General features: G+C 43.9%; 1 protein-coding gene across 1 annotated transcript in view; it reads right to left on the reverse strand.

Annotated features, from left to right (window-relative positions):
• Positions 1–18,784, reverse strand: part of MYO5B (myosin VB) — a 145,677-nt gene that overhangs the window by 27,076 nt on the left and 99,817 nt on the right. Inside the window, exons 20-26 of the mRNA XM_062513989.1 lie at positions 18,124–18,335; positions 16,185–16,341; positions 13,141–13,380; positions 7,969–8,208; positions 3,035–3,119; positions 1,500–1,648; positions 635–754 (exon numbers count right to left, since the gene is read on the reverse strand). Coding sequence (XP_062369973.1) covers positions 635–754; positions 1,500–1,648; positions 3,035–3,119; positions 7,969–8,208; positions 13,141–13,380; positions 16,185–16,341; positions 18,124–18,335 — 1,203 coding nt within the window. The remainder of the gene's footprint in view (positions 1–634; positions 755–1,499; positions 1,649–3,034; positions 3,120–7,968; positions 8,209–13,140; positions 13,381–16,184; positions 16,342–18,123; positions 18,336–18,784) is intronic.

Here is an 18,784-nt window from a genome sequence, read left to right on the forward strand (position 1 = left end):
GTGGGGGCTTCTGCAGGCATGGTATTGGGACAAAAAATACGGTCCTGCAAAGGTAGGGCTGACCCTAAGGACATTGATCACCTGTAAGTGCTCTTGAGTCAGGAAAGTGGAGTTTAAAAAGAAGCCTATTCTATCAGATGTAAGTAAAAACCGTATTTCCCCTTTCTACAGGATTCTTGATAGCCAAGGAATAATTTGTGCTGCTCTTTCCTGCATTAGGAGACTGTTGAATTGATTACAGGGGCTGTGCCGGCCAGCAAAGCATCCGTGAAGATGAAAATGCTTGGGGCAAGAAGGCAATGAATTCTGGTGTCCTTGCAGAGAAGGATCGTGATCCAGTCATGATCCATCAGCGCTGGGTGTAACTGCTGTGATGAATTTTCATCAGTCTTTAAGCTGGTATGGCCCAAAGACAGCACTGTATTATTTTTAGAGCCCTGATGCTGCAAATAAGGCATTTGCCAGAGCACCACAACCCTGCACAACAACCCTCTCACACAATTAACGACACGTTTCTACAGCATGGGATCAATTTTATCCATTGTGCCTTACTGCCCAACCTGCACTGCTACAAACCCCAAACCCATCACCCTCAGAGCAGGGCTCCCCTGCCCTCCCTCCTGATTTACTGTACCTCCACCTGCTGTATCACATCCTCGGTGTCCCCGATCTCAGAGGTGCAGATGGATGGGTTATTGGAATCAGACTCCAAGCTGCTCTGGTTGGATGGGTTTCTTCTGTGCCCTGGTGTTTGCTGCCAAGAAATGATGCAGACACATAAAGCACCCAGTGTTAAAGCATTCCTCTCTAAGTGTTGCTTCTTTAGAGCAAATACGTGACTATATACTAAAGTTACCTTATAGAGAATTACATGTTCTAAGTTGTTATGCCCTTCCCTTAAAATTTATATTAACACTTCAAGGTGCAAAAGTTATATAGAAGCTCAGTTTAAAAATTCTGCATGAATTAAAGGCTCTTCATAACACCAGATGCCTGGTAAGTGTGAATATACAAATCTGAGCTCAAGGCTGTACTGCTAATAGCACCCTCCAGGACTCTTTAAACACTCAGCCTTCCATCAAACCCAGCAGCACCCTGATTTTCAACAGTTTTTCTAACACTTCAGCAATGCTGAAGCTAAAGACTTTGGGTTTTGAAACTCTGAAATCATATTGCTGGAGGTGTTTTTTGTTTGATTTTTTTTTAACCCAACACCTACACATGAACATCACGGACACAAAAGCAGAAAAACAAGCATGATCCAGGTTTTGCTGACATTCACAGACATCTCTAAGCATTTCACAGAGAAACATGGAAGACCAAGCTCGTTTTTCAAGGCACACAAATGGTTTGGCTCCAGTGCAGATAGGTATTCTTGAAAATATCAAACACAATCTGTCCACTAATGGCAGTTCTATTAAATGTTTTGAGGGTGAGTTATCCAGGCACCAACATCAGTTTCAGCGCACAAGGAACACAGATAATTCCTGCTTCATTACCTTAATAATAGTAATTTCATCCCTCAAGTTGTCATATCTCTGCTCCAGAGCTGCATACTCTTTTACCAGGTTCTGATAACGGGATCTCTCTTCTTCCAGCTCTTTCTTCATCTGGATATTTTCCTCAACTGTGTTTCGTGCAAATTCATCTTTAAAATAGGAAGGGGGGAAAAAACAGAAGAGAATTTAAGAACTCTAGCTCAGAAACAAGCTTCTTGTAAACATGTGGAACAACAACAGCTAATGAACAAAATACTCTCTGCCAAGAGCCTTTAAAATATGTGTAAGCATTCAGTAATATTTAGAGACTATTATAATCTGCATTTGCCTCCTCAACATTTAAACAGCTTGAGCTCTTCTACTTGCAGAGCAGTCCTTTGCCTTGACTTAAAGAGAATTCTCCAGCACCTACAAACCATCATTTAACAGTGGCAGCTCCAGGTCCCATGGGCCAGCCATAAAACCACTTAAGAAAATATCAGCACAGTATAGAAATACATTCATGTTGAAAAAGTGGTACTTGCTGCATATAAAATCTTCCCTGCCTGCTACCCACCAGCAGCTTTGGAATAGGAGCAAACCAACAACAGCAGCTCTTCCTCATGTCATCATCAACCATTTACCCACATGGTAAGACTGTGGGCGTACAAAGAAGTTTATATTCAAATAAATTTAGTTATTTGTTGAAAACTCCTCTCTGGAAGCAAACCTGGTTCCTCCTCTTCCTGAGGAACCAGGCAAATGTAGTAAATGTGTGCTGTTTTAAATGGGTGAACAATAAACAACCCCCTCCACTTCCTTTCTCCCATCTTAGATGTTCCAAAAACATCCTGTGAAGGATGATTAAGTATTTACAGCAACTTTCTTCTTAGTATGTTTTATCTTCATTCCTTTATTTTGCATTAGGCTAGGAGCAAAAGGCACTTCACAAGTACCATGGAGCAGTGATAGTTACATCCACAGCATGATAATCTTTGTAATTCCTGCAAAAATCAAAGCTGAAAAGGGTGACAAAAAATAGAAAAGCTCCATACACGCATGAGAGTCCCTTCTGTGAAATGGGATTTTCCCAGGTTGCTTCCCCTATGTATGACTTGTCAGCTAAGTCCCTGCTTTTAAAATACACTCACAGTCTCACATCACACTGGAGAAATCCTTTGTCACAGCTCAATAATGTCAGTTGTGCTGCCCCTTGGATCCTCTATTAATCATTCTTGGGACACAGCTATTCCCTATTCCATCAGCTTCCACTGCCTCCCACACCATCTGCATGTAACGATTTAACATGACTGAACTAAAAAGCCTTGGTAGGTACTTTATTCTGTATTTCACCAATTAAACTGGCCTCTGGCTCATCATCCACCTGTAGGACAGCATGAACAGAACTACCTGCACAACAAAATAGAGACAAAAGCCACCAGGACAGGGTGATGGGAAGACCAGCACTTTTCAAGGCAGGGAAAACAAGCTTCAGGGGAGAAGATGAAGCCCTTGCCTAATGGAGGCATCACGATGCTATAGGCAGTTTTTCCTACCTTCAGACTGACAGAGAATCCTGTTGTTCAGCTCCTCTTTTTCCTGCTTCAGGAGAGTGTTTTCTTCTTCCAGGTCGGAGATACGCTATGGAACAAGGCAGAGGGTTACTGCTGGCTGCAGGGCAGAGCTCCTGTGGGGATTAATTTCACCTGGCAGGAGACAGGGGGCTTTGTTTGGCTTCTCTTTGCCCTTTAAAAGATCTGTTCCCTTGTGGTTTGCCACTTATCGTTTGTACACCTAGCAGAAGCACAGCAGAAATACACTGCTACAACAGAGAGTAACTTTCCCTTTCCTAAACGAACTTCTTCCTTAAATCAACATTTTCAGCAGAATCTTACAAAACACTGAGTAGCTGGACTTGGTGGCCACAATCTGCAGGAGTGAAGCTCTTGCAAGTGATCAGGTCATCAAATCAGAGATTTATTTTAACATCTCAATGGGCTTCCTCATTGTCTTCAAGTCACAGCACAAGTCACAGCTGCTGGGGAAATAAATCTGCTGACTGTTCCCAGAGATGTACCACTTCAGGAGCTGATGGATACAGTGAATGTGAGCTCAGTGAATAGGTTGGGCTTTTTTAACTTCATTGTACCCAATCCATATAGCACAATGAGTCACTTCAGTGCTTCCCACAACTACAGAACCTCTGGTACACTGAGGAATGACATGCAGCAGGGCCCTTGGCAATACAACAGCAGCATATTTAGCAATTATTAACAACAACAATTGCCTCATAAAAAATAATGAGAACAGGAACTAAACCCTGAAAAATGCTATTTTCACTTGTCACAGCTGTAAGGCTGGACTGATGCTGACAGCAACCAATCCTGGAACATTATTCAGCTTCCTGAATTCTGGTGCATTCAACAGCGTTATCTCGAAACACACAACCATCACACTGTCAAGTGAAATATGCTGCCACAGCTAAGCAGGATGATTCTGCCGCTGTCAAGGGGGAGACCACACATCATCCCAGCATGTTTCATTCCCTCTGCCTGTTCCTTCACTTCCTGTAGCCACTGCTTAGGAAACGGCTGCCCACAGCAGAAGGATCTCACAGCACCAACGATAAACAACACTGTAAACACCATAATAAGAGTTTTCAAAGCCCAAGAGTAATAATTTTGCTGTCACCACTAGATTAAATTTATAGGCAGCCCAGCTGGCACGTGTTCCTAGCACAGATTTCAGTCTTCCACACAAGCATGTTCAAATTAAGGCATTTTATCAAACACTAGCTATGACAGATACATACTAATGGTGAGGACAAAAGCACAGAGAATATTTTCTTGTAAGTCACGACTGAATCAGTCCCGTTCCATGTACAAACTGAAAAACCTCCCCGCTCGTTACTCTCCCTGTTAATTTATTCCAGTTGTCTGAATTACATCTGTCTGCATCTCTCCTAGAAGGAGAGTCTGGATGTGCAACTAGAAAGTGAAAAACCCCACAATTTAAACATACAGAGCTACTGGTGTTTTAAATGCTGTGAACTGAGCCAAGATTTTAATATTCTGTACAAAACCAACTGCACTCCTTCACCATAAATCACATTTGCCATTAGATCAGCACTAGTGTCTTCAAGGTAGGAAGAATTCATTAAAAATTGGAGAAGAGATAAAGGAGTGATGGAATGGAAGGAAAACATGTGCTGCAATGGGACAGCAAGGAGCTCTATTTGTTTGTCCCATCAAGAAAAGATTAAAGGCAGTGGGATTATTTTACTAGTGCTTTTTATTGGGTGCTGAGACAGAATTTTCTGCCCAAAGTTATGATGGTTAGAAAGCAAAATTGGACAAAAATCTTGAGTATTCTCAACTGTGCTGAGAGGTTATTTGGAAGAGCAAAGACTTAACAGAATCCACAACAATTATTCCCAGATTTTAAAATTTCTAATCCAGATTGGTACAGGTATTTTTAAGATGTTCTCTTGAGCCACTGAATTTGTTTTGTGCATTCTTGTTTCTCCATAAAACAGGAACAATCTCAGAGCTCATAATGTTGTGCAACCAAACCCAGTGGGAATGTTTAGTTCCACTACAAATGGGGAGAGGCAAAGGGAGCAGGTCACACAATGTCCAAGCAGCACCAACTCCATCCCTGATACCTACATGGATAATTTTGTACCTCCTGCTTATCTTTCCACAGGAGACAGATCTTTGGAGGTGCTTCAAAGCAACAGCACCTGTTTTGAAAGATTTCTGTGGAAGATGCTGAGCAGGGAGCACTTATGATGGCTGCAGCTCTTATAGAAGTGTTACCCTGGAACTACCTGCTCATGAGATCTGCCTCCCATCCTCCCCCAGTCTTGTAAGGAAAGGATGATGGATTTGGTGCTTTCCTAATTAAATTCCTGGCCAGGCTGTGAATTATCCTAGCTCACCAAGCCAGAAGATTAGGTGATATGAAAAGCCCTAGAAAGAGCCGCTGGTACTTACCCAGATGTTTCAAACTTTATCACAAAATTAAATAAGAAGAGACATACTAAAATTAAGGACTTGGATAGAATAGGTATGATGAAGAGATTAAAGGACTTTTTTTCTCAGTAACTAAATCTTAACTGACGTGGATTTGCAGGAGCTGCAGAAAAATTAAAGGCTCATCTCAGTCTCACTCAGAAGTGGGATGTCTTTGGGAATCTGTCCCACTGCAACCATGCCCATGGTGTCATCTTGATAATGAAAGTGAAAGCTGCTTCTCACCTAAATTTGATTTCATTACTCTTCCCAGCTTCTAGCAGATATTACTCAAAAATCTCTTCCCAGAAATTTTCCTGGGAAGTGTTCTGGCTAAACTAACATTTTCAGGAAGGAAACAGGTCCTCTCCATCCTTCCACTTACAAATAACCGAAGGGCGCAATGGAAAGCCAACACCAGAAATGGGAGCCTACGCTGCTCATTAGAAATGTTTTATAATTAAACCATCTATTTTCATGGTAAAATGCACAGTATTTGCTCTGCTGTAGGCACTTTTACAACAAGGGAAAGCTCCTGCTTTGTTTTCATGCTTTTTAAAAGCATTTATTCAGTGATTAAGCCAACCTTCCATCCAAGTGCTGGAAGGGAATTTGCAATTAAGAACAAAGAGACACCGTTTATCCCCAGCTGCACCACCTTTAAAATCAAGCATCCTTTCAGGCCGTAAAAGCCTGTGCTGCACCCAGCTAATGAACATAGACCTGCAACAGAAAGAATCTTAAAATTTTAAAAGGAAATCACTGGTTTCACGCAGGCGTTCCTGCGTGGCTGCACCTCAGGTGCAAGGAGTAGAGTAAGTGATCAGCTGTCAGCTCTCTTGGTCCAGTCAAGGCCAGCAAAGGTACAGAGTGTTCACCTCTTTGAGAAGCCACCCAAAAGTGCATCTTAGTCATGCCAAAGGTGCAGGGTAAATCACCCTGACCACAGTCCTCCACCACAGCTTCTCAGCCAAACCCACCACCTGAGGGCTAAGCCTGGAGGGGAGGTTGGCCACAGCAATGGTGCTGTGTGAAGTGCACTACAAGAGCCTCATAAGGACACACTTCCACTGTAACAATAACACAGCTAATTCCAGGCTCTTTTTTTTTTTATTTCCAAAAGTGACTCATCTTCAGGCTGTCACAAGCCAAGTACTGTCCTAGAATAACAGCTGCAAAACAGCTTTTTCTTTGCAATTTGTTGAGTAGAAAAGCCCTAAATTCTTTCCAATAGCAGGATCAAAGATTCAGTTCAATTTCTGGTGCAGAAGAGATATCACAGATTTAACTTGAGCAGCCACAAGCATTTGCACAAGGAAACTGAACTCTCAGTACCTCAGGTTAAGAGAATGGGTGTTACTCAGAATTAATCTGATCAGCAAAGAAATTCAAGGCAAGAGGCCCATCTTTGCTATTTTCAAAACAAACTCTACACTTTGAAGTCTCTTACTCCCACTAGAATGCCTTCTTGTACAATGGTGACAGTGTTGGATGACTTCCACCGCAGGAGATAAAGCACAGGAGCTGTACTTGATTGTCCTTGTGGTTCCCTTCCAAACCAAAGGATATTCCATGAGTTTGCATGAAGGAGGATGAAAAACTTAAATCTATTTTGTGTATATCCCAGCTCCAAGCCCTTTCAAAGCCCGTAACAACCAGCAGCTGATGCTGGAGCAGCGCCTCTCCTCACAGAGGGAAGTTGGTCCACACACAGGTCATACTTTGTGTGTACCTACAACACCAGCCACGTCTGAAACTGAGGCTTGTGTCCCATCCTGGGCTGGGATGAAGAACATTTACATCTTCCTAATATCTGCAGCATCTGTGACATCCCTCTGCAGTAATTTGCATTACAAACCATGAGGAATCACTGTATACACATGAAGCTCTGGCATGAACATGAATCTTAGGACAAGAAAAGCAGTTTCAAGTTGTGCCAGGGCAGGTTTAGATTGGATATTAGGGAAAGTTTTTTCACTGAAAGGCTTGTAAAGCATTGGAACCGACTGCTCAGGGCAGTGGGAGAGTCACCAGCCCTGAAGTGTTCAAAAATTGTATGGATGTGGCACTTGAGGACACAGTTTAGTGCTGAATGCGGTGGTGCTGGGCAGGTGGCTGGACTTGGTGATTTTACAGGTCTTTTTCAACATTTACAACTCTGTGATTCCATGATATTCATGGTTATTAGGCATCCTGTTTTCCAGATGTGTTTGGGGCATTTCCTTGTGGTTGGCAGCACAAAAGGCATCAGGATGGGGTGTCCTGACACAAGGCAGCCACAGCTCCAGCAGGGATATCCACCTGTCCCTGCTGCCCCAAGAGCTGGCTAAAGGTAAACCCTAAAGGTAAAACCTAGGGGCATTCAGCAACAGAAATAATAATCAAAGAGCAGAAACTCCCCTTCAGAGTTGTGAAGGGTGAGCTTTCACCAGCATGGCCACCTGCAGGAGACACCTCAGGCAGGCAGACAGATGTACCTTCCTCAGCAGGTCCCTCTCCTTGCCGTGGCTGTCCTCCATGACCTCCCTCTCCCCATGAGCCCTCTCCAGCTCCATCCGCAGCCGCTCCATCTCCTCCTGCAGGCTGAGGAGCTGGTTGCCATCACCCCGCTGGCACCGCTCGTACTGCTGCAGCTCCTTCTTCAGCTTCTCCACCTCAGAGGAGTGGGCTGATGTCAGCATGGACAGCTGCTCATTCAGAAGCTTGTTCTCCTTGTTCTGCAGCCAGCATCCCAAAAACAAGAAAAGAAAAGCATAAGTGAGATCAATGCATGCAGTGATGCACTACAAAGGTAACCACTCAAATCCTCAAGCACGGTGGGTGACAGGCCCACAATAACAAACATTTTTAGGCATATGCTAATGAAGCTCATAAAGCTAAAAGCTATTTCTAAACTGTGACAAAATCTCAGTAATATTTTGGCAATGATTACAGAGGCATATCTCAAATTGCTATTACACTGATATCATTCAGAGCAAAGACAACTCTTGGCAGCACAGGCAACCAAACCAAAATACTACACTTCTACTAGAGCTTCTAAATGGTATTTCTTGATGTGATTTGTTTGCAACTTCAGGGGGGTTTGTAGTATTCCTTTTTGCATTTTACCCTTCTATTCCTAAATCCCATGCCTGCAGAAACCTTGAGTGACAATGCAGAACTGCAGACTCAAGCACAAGGAGCTCCCAAAACTCCAGTTTTAATTCATGTGCCAGTTCAGTCATCCTTTCATTTGTTCAGGTTTTCAGTTTTGAAGCACTTAGCAGTGATTTGCTCCCCAGTTTTGAGAACTGAAAATTCAGGAGACTTAGCTGGTTTTTGGGTTTCAAATCCAAGTCAATGGGCACTACAGTGTGACTGATGAAACATCATCATTATTAGACATCCCCAGGCCAAAGACCAAGAGCTTCATTAAGAGCCTACTACATAACCTGTGCTGACTTTAGGTAGATAATCTTGATACCACAAGAACCATTTTGAAACTTAAAATGCATTCTGGTTTTCAAAGTTTGCTCTGATCATCCTTCTGGCACCTCTTAAGGTGACCTCACAGAGTACCCCCTCTCACTACATCTCAGTGCTCTGAAGCAAGATAAAGACACATCTCAAGTCAAAAAACAAGTAAATGAGGCATGTTAACAATTTTTTTCCTTTGCTCTCCAGTAATGAATAATTAATGAACATCAAAATTCAGCATTTGTATCATATAAGCAAATTATAATTTCTGCATGACCAAAGGCATTTCATAGAATCCTCGAATTATTTTAGTTGGAAGAGACATTAAAGCCTGTCCCATTCCACCCCCTGCCATGTGCAGGGACACCTTCCACTGTCCCCAGGGTGCTCCAAGCCCCATCCAGCCTGTCCTTGGACACTGCCAGGGATCCAGGGACAGCCCCAGCTGCTCCGGGCACCCTGTGCCAGGGCCTGCCCACCCTCCCAGCCAGCAATTCCCAATTCCCAATATCCCATCCATCCCTGCCCTCTGCCAGTGGAAGCCATTGCCCGTGTCCTGTCCCTGCATGCCTTGTCCCCAGTCCCTGTCCAGCTCTCCTGGAGCCCCTTCAGGCCCTGCCAGGGGCTCTGAGCTCTCCCTGGAGCCTTCTCTTGTGCAGCTGAGCACCCCCAGCTCTGCCAGGCTGGCTCCAGATCAGTGTCTCTGAAGACATTTCCAAAGAAATGCATTTTCAGAACCTTGTGTACATAGTTTTACACAGCACCCAACTGAGATTTTTATGCAAATACAAGATAAATGCACAGGAATGGTTCTGGGTTTTTTATTAATAACTAGAGAGAGCATTCACTGGTCTGTTCCTCACTGCAATTAGAGATTGCTCAACAAACCCTGTTAAACTTGAACTTGCTTTACTTTCCATCATTATCCAGCCCTCCAGATCTGAGATAGTTCTGGTTTCAACCCAGGCTCTGTGAAAAGACTTAGTTTATTTTGCTACCAAAGGCAGATGCAGCAAATTAATCACCTTGTTACCCAAACCAGTTTTATTCACAATAAATGCTAGCAGAGATTGTACTGCTTGCAGAGACAGTTTAGAGAGCTCACAGTGTGTCTAAATACTGGCTGCATGAACATACAACATTACATTAAGCACATTCCTTGTAAGTGTCTCAGGCAATTCCAACAAACAGATTTAAAGAAAATAAATTGAAGGGGAGAAAAAAGAAAACAGAAAACAGAAAAAAAAGAGAAGGAATTGGTCTAATGTAAAAAGCAAAGAAAGTCCTCCAGTGAGGATGTTTTGCAGCAAAATATATCAAAATTCTTCTGTGTGCAAAAAATCCGTCACCTGATTAAAAAACTTAATTAAATTATTCCAGTTACAGATGCCAAAGCATCTGAACTGAGGCTGACATACAATAATAGGTTCTAATGTTTTCAAAGAAAGATCTCTTCCTTCGGGGCACATGGAGGATTGCTTCTCTACTCATGCATGAGCTAAAGTAGCAGAAATAGAAACACTTTTTTTCACAGCTACTCAAAGGAAAAAAAAAAAAAGATACAACTTCAGCTCTCCAGGTTACCTGCTGTATACTATTTTTTTCTTGGAAAGTTAATTGGTATTTTCAAAGGTCATGTTTATAAATTAGCAAGAACTGAAAGCAAGATCCTTCAGGGAATCTACAATACAGCAAACACACTGTGCCAGAAAAAAAGATTCAGTGCACTGAAAAGAGATCTACTGGAACAGTGCTCCATAGCACTTCCAAAGTATCCTGGGGAAACCTGGCAGCCCTGGAAGGATAGCTCAATTGAGCTCACTGGACACACCACCTCGTGTAATCCAGAGCAGGAATTATTTCCTGCAAAAGCTACATAGAAAGCATCAAAGAAACTCCTCCAAAATGGTCTGTGGAGAGACTAAGAGAGAGGAAGATGAGCTCAAGACCATTATTTCTGCCTGGTTAAAAGCTCTCCGTGACTCCTTCCCTAAAGCAGATCCTTCTGCTGCTTTCAAAGCCCGTGACAGGAAAGCCAGTGTTAAACAAATATTATTGTTTTGGTTTGTTTTTTTTTTTTCTTTACTGTTCCACTGCCACCATTCTCCTAGCAAGGAAATAGGGAAAAACACAAACTAAAAAATGCTACTGATGTTCCAGTGTCAAGTCCAGCAGCTCACCAGATCCAATACTGACATTCACACTCATTGCATGAGTTCAGCCCAAAATACCTGGACCTGGAATGACTCATCCTATTAAATTCCACCAAAATACTTTCTGGATGAAAAGTCATATCAAACCTTACTCTGAGAGTTTTCCATTCCTAAGTTATCAGAATCTAGGCATGGAAACAGGCATTTTAAAATTAAGCACCAGGTCTGAAAGTTGGACCCTCTTGCGGTGCAGTTAATGCACTGCAGCCAATTAACACTGCAGTGAGAGTGACCACAGCAATGCAAACCCCAGTGTGTCCTGACTCTGCACCACCTGAGCCAACACAGAGCCACTCATCACCACCTCCAACACAGGACTGCTTGTGTCACACTGGGGTGGGGAGATTTTGGGTGGCGAGGGAGCTGTGTGAGATGGATGAGGGTTCCCTGACACCATCTCAGAATGATAAACTGGAATCACCACAAACTGGTGCTATAAATAAGGGGTAATCCCAACTGAACAGAATGTTCTCTTACCTGTATAAATTCAATTTATGGTTGCAAGTGTATATGAATTCTCCTATTGATGTAAATCAATACAACTAGGTCCCACTCAGCATTTCTTATGATCACCCCTCAATTCCTTATACATCAACACAGAAGGTATTTAACAGAGTAATTTGCACACATCAGGAGGAGTAAAATTATTATTCTGCTACGTGTGTAAAATCAAACCATTATTCTGCATCTTATTAATGGCTAATGGCTACTGATGAAAACACCCTTGTGATCAAACAGTCGCTCTAAGGTCATCAAATCATCCCACACAGGGATCGGTCACATCACACCATCCCACCCTCCCCTTACTCCTGGAGAGCTGCTGTGTCTAGTAACACAAATGTGCCCAAAGTAAAGTATTTACCCAAACTGCTATTTATCTTCCAGGGAATGTGACTCCCAAGACGTATGGTTCACGGCACCAATGGTGGCAGACACTCGGCATGCTCAATGCCCACAGAGCAAAAAGCACAGCGGGGCAATTCAGCCCCAAACCCATGACATTGGGTCCCATGCGGATGTGGCTTGGGTTTTCAAGCAACACCTTCCAAAACTGATGTTCTATCTTGCCCCTCCAAGCCCTGCTGGACAGTCCCCACAACAATTCCAGCTCTGCAGCCGCCTGAGCAAGCTGTGTCCCACCCTTATAAAAGCTTGGCTGCCACCAACACCACCCTTCCCACACAACAACTTCCAGAGATTTCAACTTCCACCTGAGGTCTCGTGTTTTACCCACAGAAAATTGTGAATTTTGAGCTTTTAAATGTGGGAATCGGTAGTATTGTAGAATTTTTGTTAGGAAATAGTTTAAGGGAAATAGGGGTTTCAATTTCATGTTATTGTGATAATTGATAAAAGATTTGTGTTGATCATAAAAGTATTGGGGTTTGTATAAATCAGAATGCTAAGGTGTGAAGTGAAGCATGGACACTAGATAGAGGAAAATATATAATTAAATAATTCTGTTTTAAATCCCCGTTATGAATTTGCAAAATCAGATTTCCTGTCTTTGTTTGATCAATGCTGCCTATCTACAAAGAGCAGACTTCCTGACTTTTGCTCTTTTTTATCTACCAAGACCAGATGGTTATCTATGGGACTGACTATTGCCCAGAGACTTTAAGGATGTTTATTCGACTGCCACTGCTTACGTGGCAAAGTTATGACAGCAAAAACCCCAAAAAATATTGATTACAATGAGACACCATACTATAAAAAGGAACTGCAAACCAAGATTCAACAGAGCGTGGAGTGGGCGGTGACCCCACACGTTCCCCAGCGCTGTTTGCTCCATCTGTATCAAATAAAGCAATGTAAATTTTGCTAAATATCGAGACTTTTTGTTTCTCATTTATAACATTATGCCTTTGGGTTTTTTTCTTTTTTTGCTTCATTTACTCTTTAGTAGTACAGACTTGCCAATTAGGCACAAAGCGGCAGCCGGGCCAGGCCCGGCCCGGCCCAGCATGGCTCGGGACATACCTGCTCATCCACCTTCCTCTGCAGCTGCACCACTTTGTTCTCCATGCCGATATTGAGCTTCTTGAGGTGCTGTGCCGAGCGTGCCTCGATGCGGAGGGCCTGGAGCTGGCGCCGGGCCCGGAGGCGCCGCCAGTGGCACTGCAGCACCACGGCAGCGGCCTGGGCCCGGCGGAGCCGCACACGGGCCAGCCAGCCCCGGGCGTACTTCTGCAGGATGGTGGCCTTGTGCTCCATCAGCATCTGCAAAACATTAGTTAACATTAGTTAACGGCCAGTTAATGTAGAGAAGAATTGCAGAATCACTGAATGGTTTGGGTTGGAAGGACCTTAAAACTCATCCACCGTGGGCAGGGTGCCTTCTACCAGACCAGGCCACTCCAAGCCCTGTCCAGCCTGGCTTTGGACACTTCCAAAGTTTTTTTGGGATCCAGGGGCAGCCACAGCTTCTCTGGGAAACCTGTGCCAGGGCCTCACCACCCTTACAGCCAGCAATTCCTTCCCAGTATCTTCTCTAAATCTACTTGCCTTCAGTTTAAGGCCTTGGAAGGTCACCTGTATAACAACTCTGGTTTGGCTGCAACAAACATTAAACACTTCCCAAATGGCCTTGGAAAGGGCTTCTCCTCCAAGGAATGTCTTGGTAGATGCAGGGGCTGATAGCTGGAAATGGAGTTTGTTGTTTTGCACCCTCTTTCACGGACAGTTCTTCCAACCCTGCTTATGGAGGCTTCTGCAAGCTCCGCTCCCAAATAATGTAGACAGGACAAACCCAGACCTCTCTCCTAGAAGCCTGCCTGGTCTCAAACTAAGTCTCAAACCGGCTTGGCCAGTGAGATGAGGGGATATGAGTGACATGAGGGATATGAGTGACGTGAGTCCTCCTGGTTGTGAGGACTTGGTGGGAGCAGGTGACATCTGGGCTCAAGTGTGACTTTTTGAACCACCCCAGAATAGTACAGAAATTCACCAGTACTAAACAGGCATAAACAGTCGTTAACAGACACACCAACACTTGGCACTGAACTTACTGTCCCCTCAGCATCAGACATCCCCCACACCAGAATAGATCTGTAGATTTTTTTTTCCTGTGTTCCACCTCTGCAATATGACATTTTTTTTACTGCAGATAAATGCTGTCCTGATGGGATTTCATATCATGCGGATAACATTCAAATAAAACCATGAGTCCACTCACCATAGTCTGCAGCCTGTTCTCTAGTACAATTTAATTCCTAATAATTTTTATCTGCTTTCACAAAATTTCTGGCATGTTGGCATTGAACTTCTTCCCCAAAATTTGCAGGTATCTTGTCAGTCAGTGGCAGTTAAATTTTGTCCTCTAAAACTGAAGACTGACATTTTAGCAATAAAAACAGCATGTTGTTAATATGTTCCTTATGCTTCAGTGTGCTAAGGAAATAAATAAAAGAATTTGAAGATTACAAAATGTTTTATTGTTATTAGTTTGGGTTAAGGTGTCTCAGAAAAGGTTATCCTATCTGAGGATAACAAAATATTTTGTTTCACCCTAAGACTTCCTTTGCAGTTGCAAATTTTAATTCAGAATGAAGGGATTATATGAATTTAGGATGCAGCATGAATCACTGTGAAATGAGCTTTGTATGTCTCCAGCCTTGGCATCCAGAAATGGGGAAATCTAGGGATGCCCAAAGAGGTAGAAGAAACCCACTGCATTGCCTTAGGGACTTACTTCAGCTTTATAGCAAAATTTTGGTGGGTACTGGGCATGCCCTCATCCCACAGATCATCACCCACAGCCCTGCATCTGTTGCTTAACATGCACTGGAACCAACCAAACCTATACCCAGGTGCTCCAGAGATTAAGGATGTTCAGATTAAAGAGATCTGGCCTTCAGCCAATTTCCACACCTTGTTAAGATCTGGGTGGCCTTGAATCTCTACTGGACCAGACAGAGGTTTTAACTGCTGGACCAGCTGCCTCCTCTGCAGAAGCTTCCAATTTATAAAAGAGATGCTGAAAAAGCAGTGGCAGCACAAATTCCTTATCACCAGCTGCTGTGTCTCAAAGGACAACCCTAAGAGGTCACCAAGTGTCCAGGTAACTTCAATTTCTAGGGAAGGCTTTTCCCTCAGGATGCCTCTCTCTTCTTGGAGTAGCCCCACAAGCCAGTGAGGCACCAACTAAAGTAGCTACCAACACAGTGCTGGGTCTGAGGAGTGGACAGAAGATTCTCCAAAGCTGTTCTCAGTTTCCTGACAGAGAGTAGCTGGAGGATACTGGACAAAGCATAGAGGGACAGGACACAGGCAACGGCTTCCCACTGCCAGAGGGCAGGGATGGATGGGATATTGGGAATTGGGAATTGCTGGCTGGGAGGGTGGGCAGGCCCTGGCACAGGGTGCCCAGAGCTGCTGTGGCTGTCCCTGGATTCCTGGCAGTGTCCAAGGCCAAGCTGGATGGGGCTTGGAGCAGTCTGGGACAGTGGAAGGTGTCCCTGCCCATGGCAGGGGGTGGAATGAGGTGATCTTCAAGGTCCCTTACACCCAAAGCACCCCAAGATTTAATGATTTCTCACTGTATCAATGCTGTCATGAAACTCTTAAATCTTTTGTGTCCCACTTGTGGTTTAACACTAAAAGCTGAAGGAGAGACCTAATTAAAGAGATATTTCTACCAACAAATGTCTTATTGCCTTCCATGACAGACTCTCCTTGTCTTCCCACTCTACTGGGAACAGCCCCTGCATGCAGCTCTGACATACACACACTGGGATGGGGAGGTTTTAGCAGAGCATAGGTTAGATCAAATGACATTTCCACATCTCCACAATGCCTCCTGGCACCACAGTGACAAACTCCATTTAGCTGCTCTGCTGAGGTGCTGCTACCAAATTTTTATTTGCTTGCACAGCTTTAAATAACAAAGCTCGCCATCACTGTCTGTTTTCCGGCAGCACTGGGGGCCTGCCAGCTTCACAAACATCAACACAGCCACAACAAACATATCACAGAAATAAACATAAAGGTTCTTTCCCCATGCAAAGACCCTCCTGGAGGTGTACCTGGTGGTAAATCCTCCTGACAAACATGCCCCGAGCAAAAGCCTGGATGGTGAGGGTGGCTTTGCGGACCCTCAGGAAAGCCCGGTGCATCCGCACCATTCGGTACTGCTTCTGCAAGATGATGGCAGCCCTCGTCCTCCTCAGGTTCTCAAAAAGCCTGCAATACACAGGAGCAGGGTAAGCATGGAAAATAAACTCCATTTCTTTCTGATGAAGTCAGTTTTAAACCAGGGGGAGAGGAAAACCTTTTGCCCAATGTGGCTTGATGGTACTCAGGAAAGACCACCCCAACAGCTGGGCTAAGAAAGCCTCCATGCTATCAGACAGCAGCCATGGAACCCAGGAGCACTAGAACCACAGATCAATACACCTCATTGTTCCCAAACAGCATTAAACCCAAGTATTCCCCAGGTTTTCCTTGGTTTGAACTCTCTGCCTTGTGTCCTTGTGCCAATCAGTGCCCAGGTTGGCTCCATCACTTCCCTGACTATAAAAAGCACACGTCACACAGGGTATCTACTGACTCAGTGAAAACAGCAGCAAATTGATTTGACATTTAAACTGGTGTGCACTGCTTTGGCAACATTCCTGAGCAGAGCCTCGAGCAATTCACAAACAGTAAATAATGAGGGATGTGGTCAACTCCGCACCACGTTGCTCCCATTCTCCAGCAGAACTCATGTTCAATTTGCTGCTACACTGGTTAATAAATGCCCATAAACCCTCAATTTAATTTGATAATTAGCCTGTTTTGCTGAATTTATGATTCATTTATTGCTCTTAACATGCAGCATTATACAGAAATTTGATCCACTTCCTTTATTTTGTGAAAAGCGTATCAAAACTAAGAGCCACATCAGATTGGTTTATATATTGCTTTGATTGAGGTAAATGGTTTCTCATTAGGACCCACTGAGCCAGGGCTTCCTGAAGAGAATAATGGATGATCTGTCTTCAAAAAGAGACAGTAGTTGCTCAGATGCCATCCAACCCTACAATCCCTGCACAAAGACGGGAACTGAAAGATTATGTAGAAGAAACTCTGCAGCTGGCTCTCCCTGATGCCAAGCCCTTTCACAACCACAAATTCAGCTAGCCTCTCTGATGTTCTGCTGATCGTCTGTCTTGAAGAAGGGCCACAAGAAGGAAGGTGGCCAGTGTGTTGGGATGCTGCTCCACTGCTTCACTGCCCCCTCACACCCACCCCACCCCTGCCACTACCAGCCCACTCTCCAGCAGAATGTTACCTACAGAAACCCCAGAAAGCCACTAACACAAGGGATCTTGAGCTTCCTGCACAGAAAGTGTTAACAGCGGGCTCTGTTATTATCTACTGCACACAGCCCCCCTGCCAGTGATTTGGAGTGATTTTCCTCATTACAAAGGATACAGGAAATCAGTCCTGAGAACTCCCCCTGGACATCACAGAGACACAAACCTGGTCCCTGCAGGGGAGGAGTGCATACCAACTAGGCAGCTCTTCCCTGGCTGATCTAAATGCCCTTTACCAAAGGCAGTCCTAGGAAAATATTAGTTCTGTGGAACACTTTCACCTAAAACCTTCAGAGCACTACAGTAATCTCATTATAACCAGACTGTCTATGTTATAACCTTGGTTAGCACCCAGAAATTAAATCAATGTAGATATGAAACCAGTTTGAGGCAAAGAATTTTGATCTCTTGCCCCTAAATAAAACCAGAGAGGGAGGCCAGAAATAAATCCCAACTTTAGCCCAGAAACTCCCACCACAGTGTCACCCACACGCACATCACGAGCCTTGCTTTCAAGAGCATTTCAGAGCATTTTCAAAGCCCTTCATACAAAAAAACCCCAAGCTTAAGTTCTAGAAGATGCCACAGATTGAAAACACGGGTGGCTGGAGGTGTTTTCACACTTGACTTTCCAGCTGGCCCCTCTCTGAGGTTCCCCAGGACCCACCTGCGTGCCAGGTGCCCGCGGGCATAGCGCTGCAGGGCGAGGGTGGCTCGTCTCAGCCTCTGGTACTTGGCCCTCTGCAGCCAGCCCCTCACTGTCTTCTGGATCATGATAGTGGCAGCCCTGAACTTATCTGCCCGCAGTTTCTCCAGATATGCCACCTGGCCTGCACGGAAAAAGATCTTGGTACGGCCAAACTGGAACTTGTCTGGATCCTTTTCAAAAGCATAAAGGAAACTATATTTAATTGAGGCAAACATTACATTTTCTCTTTTTGTCTTCAGTCTAATTTGATCAGTAAATACAGAGTAAAATCATATTTATCCACTCACATATCTTCCTAATTGGGTAATGAAGATATTATTAGACTCCATTATTATATGTATTAGATTATTAGACATTATTAGATATCATTAGACTTATTAGACTTATTATACTTGAGCATTTATACACCCATTAAGGAATGCAGACCTCAGTCTTGAACTCCATATATTTACATGGATTTTGAAGTGTTTTTGGGTTTTTTTAAAGGTTTTGTGGAAATTTTTGCTTGGTTGGTTTGGGGGGTGTTTTTGTTGTTGTTGGGTTATGGATTTTGTGGTGCTGGTTTTTATTTGGGTTTTTTGTTTTGTTTTGTTAGTTTGGAGGGGGTTGGGTTTCTTTG

Source organism: Cinclus cinclus, chromosome Z (assembly GCF_963662255.1).
Source record: "Cinclus cinclus chromosome Z, bCinCin1.1, whole genome shotgun sequence".
Classification (NCBI taxonomy): domain Eukaryota; kingdom Metazoa; phylum Chordata; class Aves; order Passeriformes; family Cinclidae; genus Cinclus; species Cinclus cinclus.